This window comes from Heliconius melpomene, chromosome 9 (genome assembly GCF_056956725.1).
Source record: "Heliconius melpomene rosina isolate 202511_hmr_F chromosome 9, ASM5695672v1, whole genome shotgun sequence".
NCBI classification, from domain to species: domain Eukaryota; kingdom Metazoa; phylum Arthropoda; class Insecta; order Lepidoptera; family Nymphalidae; genus Heliconius; species Heliconius melpomene.
In genome coordinates, this window is record NC_140397.1 from 214,498 (window position 1) to 221,814 (window position 7,317).

A 7,317-nucleotide genomic window follows, 5' to 3' on the forward strand; every position below is an offset into this window, starting at 1 on the left:
TGTTGTCAGACGTGAACGTTACACATAGAACGTGATTGTGCAAATGTTGCTACATTAATAAATGACTTTGCTTTAGCTTATTAATCTAATAACTCTTTTAATAATTCGTTTATACGGCAAGAACCAGAACATAAACTATTATTGAGTTGCTTAGTTAATTTAAAAGGAATTCTAAGATTTTACAACGAATTATACGCTTAAAAATGATACCATACTACGATATAAGAATAAAAAACGGTCGAAGAGCCATGGCTTTAAGGTTAGGTGTAAATAGCTATGCAGATTGGATTTAATATTTTTTCTTCCTTTAGATTATATATTTTCTTTCCGAGGGAATCATTTGCAAAAGTTCAAAAAGATATTCTAATTAAATATTATATATGTTGTCATTGTCACCAATCTGTCAATGTCACTTGTTCAATGGTCATATTTCAAGTTCATTGTAAATGTAAATTGTAATTAAATTTTAATTTGTAAACACGCGAGTAGTGTGGTCGGATCTATTGAATGAAATAATAAACAATTATTTTTGTATTTTAAAGAAATGACGGTATTCCACGATGAAATCGAGATAGAAGACTTTGAATATGACGAGGACGATGACATGTATTACTATCCATGCCCCTGCGGCGACAGATTTCAAATTAGTAAGGTTAGAAATTTGAAATTTATTTTTTCTAAATAGATATGTAAATACACTTAAACATTTTTGATATTTCTTTAAGGAAGAACTTATGGCTGGAGAGGAAGTCGCAACATGTCCTAGCTGCTCACTTGTAGTCAAAGTTATATATGATTTGGTAAGCTGATATTATATTAAAATATATATATATATATATATATATATATTATATTGTCTCTACATTCTAAATATATGACAATAATTATTATTAATATATTTATTGTTACTATCCTAGAAATCTTTAAATTAATACATTTTATTTCATTAAATTAGATTTTTGTTGTTATTCAGGACAAATTTAAAGCAGAAGCTGAAGAAATACAAAGTGATTCTAAAGAGAAGGAAGCTGTGAAGGCTTAAGAATAAGTGGCAAGATCTTGAGGATCTTTATTTGGAAGATATATTTCTATAAGGAATATGAACATAAATCATTTGAAATGGAGATTGTGATGGAATGCTGTGATGTAATGTGATACTGTCAATAAATACCAATTATATCTGATAGATACTTTATTTTACACTTTATAAATATAATTTACAACACACATTCATTAGACTTACAATATAAGTACTAGATTACACAAATTACAATTATCGTTTGCCAGTGTGCTAAGTACAGTTAGTTATCTATTATAAAGAAATTAACCATAATTAAGTAAATAAAGCATAAATAAAATGCAGTTTGACTAGCTATTCGGAAACGCTTCTAAGCCTTATACTCTAGGATATTTAAGCTATTCAATATAATATATTGTCATCAATTCAAACTCATGTGTCTGTCTAAACTTATTCCACCTTCAAAGATTGTTTTAGACTTCATATAGCAGAGTAAGCAGAAGGAAACTACTAATAAGACACTCCATTCTCTGCTTTCTGCCTAAATTCAGTAAAATCAAAATCAACTCCTGAGTGAGAATTGAATCTACAACCATTGTTTCCACTCACAGGCCATGCCGCTGTACATCAATTGAAATTTAAAAAAATAAGTATATGTAGTAAATGACTGAGAAAGTTTAACAATATAATTGTTGTAATTTACAATTTTTAGTATTTAGGACATTTTTTAAAGTGACATATCCAAATTTATTATAATTTATCCATAAGTGCTATAATGTTTACAGTATCATGACATACATGACATAATATGGTGTACAATATTCAAGTTTAATAAATATATTATAATATATGATAGTTGTGTGGACTCTAAAAAATAATTATATTCACTATCACTCATAATAGGCATAGTATTTGTTTATAATTTAATCTATATACATTTCTGTTCAACACAAAATAGGCATACATTATTATTTGTAATTCTAAATGTGTCTATGGCAAACAATTAATGTATAGAGATAGTAGAATCCTTAGCTTGAATTTGTTATCATCAATATTAATGGTGGAAAGCTTGAACAATGATAGAAACATGAAGCTTCACATAAAAAATAAATTCTACATAAAGTATTAATTAAAATTATATAAATTTTGTAAAGTAGCTTATTGGAATAATAATACTTTTTGGCCCAATAACATATATCGTCAAATATGTTTTTAGGTGCAACAAAAACACATGCTAAATATAATCCAAGATATTTCCATATATTTTTGATTTGATGTGATGTTTATCAAATCAAATCAATTCTCATAAATTCATATTAAAACAAAAAGCCATAAAAATATACCATATGTCATTTAAGTCTAATTTATTAGACTGTTTCATGATATAAATTTCTTCTAAAATAAATTAAATCAAATAATAATTGATAACACATATCACATTGCAGTAGAGGAAATGGGAATCATGTCAAATGATAACTATTATGTTATAATACAACCTAATGTTTAACAATAATATTATTTTTAGATATATATTTGCCTATATTTGTAAACATAACAGTAAATAAACAATAATTATGATTCTTACAGCATTCATAAAGTTACTCAAACATTTAAGATTGCTTTATTTTTTTATGTACTGTAATTGTAGAAAGTACTTTTATACATAGTTGTGTATTTTAAAATTTTACTGATAAATGAAAGGTGCATAAATTTTTTTTATAAAATATCCAATATAAATATATTAAGCAGACAAAACTTTTCATATTAAGTTTTAAGATTTATAAAATAAAAGAATAAAATAGTAGTAAAATGGAATACTGACGATTTCATTATACAGAATTTGTATTGCATTTGTAATTTATTTTTTCACTTTAGTGCCACACATGCATGGGTGGTCTAAAAGTAAACTTTTATATAAATATTTAATTTGTCTAGTGGAATGTCCTATTGCCTAAAATGTCCTTACATATTACGATATAGTAGCTTTATATATTTCTTAAGTTTAAGTGTCATTTTAGTTTTCAAATAATCAATCTAAATACATATTTTTTTGGTATAAGTTACTTTTGAATAATTCTTTTAGAGTATTAAAATAAATGAAAACAAATTAAATAAACATTAAGCTAATAGAGGAAGTTTAAGTAAACTGATATAAATATAACATCTACATACATGTTACAAGAGTTTTTGTGTTATATCTGACTTAATTACAAGAAAATAGAGCAAGTATAAATAGGAATGAATTACTTATAGCTTTCCTTTATAGGATCTAAATAAGTCAAATATTTGTTATTCTCATACTTAAACTCTATTCTATTGTTGTTTAGTGTCTGTCTCGTTCTGCGTTATATAGCGTGTTCAGTAAGTAGGGACGTATTTAAATTTAGCGCCATTTTGTCCTCTGACGGTTGGTAGCCATTATTTTGTCATGTTTGTTTTTCGAAAAACTTAAGCATTGTCATTTGGACCTGTTTCTGTAGCAACCAAGTCTTACGTCTTGTATTTTTATTCTGGCAATTTGTGATTTTTTTCATGAAAGCAATTCTCATAGCAGCGCAGCTTTGGGCGGCATATGAGTGATAAAATTTTTCGTAAAAATTCAATAAATTGTGAAAGTTCTATAGCACTTTAATGTTTGTCCCTATTTCCTGAACACGTGTACTCACGTACCTGTCCCCTACGTGCGCGGCGGGCTGGCGGCAGGGGGCCCGACGGGCGCCCCGGCGGGAGCGGGCGGAGCGGTTGCCAGGGTGGGGGCGGGGGCGTGGGCGACGTGAGGGACGGGCACGCTGAAATGTTTCACGGCCGCCTCTAACGCCACGTTATTCCCACTAAAATATGCGGATATAGCATTATGGAATAACAGCAACTGTTTATTCATGACTTTCACTCGGTTCTCGTGTAGCAAACGGAGTTTAACCGCAGAATCGTCACGTAAGCGCTCGTATCTCTCACGGTGCCGTGCAATAGCTGCCAGTAGTAGCTCTGGAGGGTTTCCTCCAGCCGGTGGACCAGCTTCGAGTTCTCCGCGGTAGGCGTCATACTCCACCCGAGCAGCCTCATACTGGCGTACTGTCAGCAACGTATCCTCCATGCTCTTATTTGTGAGAGTATTGAGGGCGTTATTAAAGAAGTGTAACGCAGCCAGAAGCGTTTCACCATTACGAGTTAGGGACCGTTGGGTATCAGCATTATAAAGGAACTGTTGTTGTAGTTCTGGGGACTTCTGAGCTAGGTCTGCAAAGGCTTCTCCTAGGGCTCGTTGTGTAGCTGCAGCGGCTGCCAACTGGGCTGTGAGGGCACCGCTTAGACGGAGGACTCCGAGGTACTTGCGTTGTGTTTCACGCAACATCTCGATCTGGGCCTCCAACTCTGTACATAACAATTTTTTTTAGTATCACGCTATATCTCGCCAGGCCAGTCATGGTGCAGGTGCACAAAATATGACTATAAACGGGTGTGGGTTCGATTCCCACTCGAGGGAATGAAATATTTAATGTATTCATTTCTTCACTCTGGTGCTAAGCGCGGCGTTGAGTACCACTATTCAACACGCAATGCCTCCAGAATTCGGGGGACACTGTGGAACGGAGTCTTGTAACTCTAGGTTCCCTTTGCCTACCTTGCTGTGTGCAGGATACAGCATATAGAGATATAAACCTTAAAAGTTTATATTTCAATACACTGCCCAATTTTCATGATATTGAAAATTTAATCGTGGAATTCAATGCCACTTTGTCTTACACACTATTGTGTTTGTTATTAGTTATTATTTAGTTTAAATGTGGGGACCACTGTCTCCGTCACTGTCTGACTGTACAGACGATGGTTGCGCCTTTGATTTCCACACATTCATTATCATTAAGAAAATTCTTCGCTCTAATAACAAGGCACAGCGCGAAGTTGAGTTCAACAATGGCCCGAATATTAGACGGAAATTGGGTCATGGAATGTCTAAATCAGTAGTTCCTTCTGACCTTGCTATATGCAGGATACTTTATATTATATATGCTGATGTATGTATAAAATTTAGCATCAAACTAAAATAATTCAAAATATTTTTCATAATCGAGACCTTTGTGGTCCAGTGGTATCGTTTTAATGTAAACGCAATGGTTGTGAGGCTAATACGGGAAAATGATAATATATTTCAAATCATGATGATGGAGAAGAGAATGCTTCAATATTATGTTCTTTTTGTCTATTCTGCGTGTATGTATTTGTGCCAAATTTTATAAAATTGATATTATAACAACAGAAACTACATGTCTATTGTTTTTAGACAATTGCTCTCTAACCAAAGTGAAGCAAATGAATTCTAATCAAATTTAATTGTTTCAATGACATACACAGAGTATACTGACAAATTGACGAAATAAATTTGAAATCACTTTTCTATATATATAAGTATGGACAACTGGGCATATACAAGAATTTATATGCTGCATATAGCAAGGCAGGCAGAAGGTACCTATTGTTAAGATACTCTGTTTCCCAATTTCTACCAAAGTTTTGAAGCATTTGTGTTGAGAGAAAAAATGAAAATATAAATAAACAATTCATTCCCCCGAGTGGGAATCAAACTCACAAGCATCAAATACATTTTTTTTATCATTACTTCTTTAGGAAACTGTTATTTAAAAATGTACTCTTCAGTTTAGTTTGTGCATTAGAAAAACTGGCCTTTCAATTTAGTAATAACTTCACCTCTAAACATAATAATCCTAATGCTATTTATGTTGATATACCATCGATGAGTTGTGGCCGTGTAGTTAGTTTTTCTGAATTTTGCTCATGGCCCACTGGGAATGAAATAATTTTAAGCTCAATCCTCGTAAAGAGACGCTACAAGTCATAAAGATAATTTTATTTAATAAATGATGCATAAAACAGCTTTACCAGTATCAACAGTCCGTGAGCTCTTGCCCAGTTTCTCATACAGTATTTGCTTGGTGCATTTATAAGTGGAGACACTCCAGTTTTTGATGGACTCCAGCTTGGTGGAGCCAGCACGCAGCAGAGTGCTGTTGCCAGCGGCACCGTTCTGTGAAACATCTGGTGGAGCTGGGAATTTTTACATATTATATATTATATGTTTGGTCAAATTATTTTATTTTTATTTTTGTTATTGTTTACTTAAAATATTATAAGCTTAAGTATCTTATTAATTGTGTACTTCAATAGATTAAAATATTGTAAATATAATATTTAAAAACATGCAAGAAAAAAGTTTTTAAATAAAGACAATGTTTTGGCCATACCTCATAATTAATTATTTTAAAACAATGTTATTTTTTAATAAATTAATTTATAGTAACAAATGTTACGCTGATATCATTCATAAAAAACATTTTCTCTTTATTGAATGCTTTATTTACTAAATAGTAAACCATATTAAAAATATTTAATATTTTAATCATTTGGCACCCTCTGGTACCCAGAAGCACAGAAATTATGAGTTTCTACCATGTATAAAAATATCCTTTATTTGTACATTATTTTTAACGCAAAAATATGTACTAAAAAGGTACAAATTAAAAAGAAACATTCGATTTCCAAAAATGTATAATACTAAATACACACGATTAAGTAATTCAGTAATAGTTTTATTTAAAATGTGTAATAAATACATCAAACAATAAATCCTATTATTTTACCGTAAGCTGGTGGAAAAGGCATAGATCGTGATGTTGGAAACTTTGCTTCGGTACCCGATGTTATAGAGTCGCTGGACTCGCGCAGCGGCGGTGTGTCTTTTAACATTTCGTGAATACTTCTCTCAGATTGCCTAGGAAACGTTAAAATATGTTCTTATATCTATTCAAATTTATTTGCAAAGGTATTTATTTATATCTTGTTAAATTTCATGAAGCCGAACAATTTAAAAACAATCTTTTTGATCTCGTAAGACACAAACAATGAATAAAACGTTACTCACCATTTAGACATCTTGTTTGAATAATAAATTTAAATACTAATAAAGTATATCAATCAATAATAATTACTTATTACAATAAATACTAAAGAATTATAACATTATTATTTCTATTTTTTTGTAAAGAAAATACTCATTCAAACAATTACAATTACGATAATGAACCCCATAGAGTATAGACCATATATATTGAATTGTTAAAAATGGTTTTGACATCTAGAAATTGACACTGACAGTAAGTTTCTAAAAAATTTAACCTTATTTAGGCATACAACGAAATACATTCAGCCTATTGGAAATTTTGCCAACATTAATTCGAATGTATATATTTTTTGTGAATAATATTTAAGTAGCTTAAAAAAAA

The 7,317-nt window shown here is 31.0% G+C and overlaps 2 protein-coding genes across 2 annotated transcripts; one reads left to right on the forward strand and one right to left on the reverse strand.

Annotated features, from left to right (window-relative positions):
- The first annotated feature begins 398 nt into the window (after positions 1-398).
- Dph3 (Diphthamide biosynthesis 3) lies at positions 399-1,184 on the forward strand. The gene is made up of 3 exons (XM_085190024.1): positions 399-652; positions 726-800; positions 974-1,184. The coding sequence occupies exons 1-3, from the start codon at positions 545-547 to the stop codon at positions 1,040-1,042; spliced, it is 252 nt and encodes an 83-aa protein (XP_085046150.1). The 5' UTR covers positions 399-544; the 3' UTR covers positions 1,043-1,184.
- Positions 1,180-7,137, reverse strand: Arfip (ADP ribosylation factor interacting protein arfaptin). The gene is made up of 4 exons (XM_085190020.1): positions 6,957-7,137; positions 6,676-6,806; positions 5,918-6,082; positions 1,180-4,390 (listed from the first exon to the last, which is right to left on the reverse strand). Exons 1-4 carry the CDS (start codon positions 6,965-6,967, stop codon positions 3,696-3,698), a joined length of 1,002 nt encoding a protein of 333 aa, XP_085046146.1. The 5' UTR covers positions 6,968-7,137; the 3' UTR covers positions 1,180-3,695.
- Between the last annotated feature and the right edge of the window lie 180 nt (positions 7,138-7,317).

Coding starts and splice junctions, on each gene's coding strand:
- Dph3 (XM_085190024.1), top strand. CDS start 545: ATGACGGTATTCCACGATGAAATCGAGATAGAAGACTTTGAATATGAC. Junction 653..725: donor ACAGATTTCAAATTAGTAAG/GTTAGAAATTTG, acceptor TATTTCTTTAAG/GAAGAACTTATGGCTGGAGA. Junction 801..973: donor TCAAAGTTATATATGATTTG/GTAAGCTGATAT, acceptor GTTGTTATTCAG/GACAAATTTAAAGCAGAAGC.
- Arfip (XM_085190020.1), bottom strand. Junction 6,083..6,675: donor GCCTTTTCCACCAGCTTACG/GTAAAATAATAG, acceptor AAAAATTCCCAG/CTCCACCAGATGTTTCACAG. Junction 4,391..5,917: donor CTCACGGACTGTTGATACTG/GTAAAGCTGTTT, acceptor TGTTATGTACAG/AGTTGGAGGCCCAGATCGAG.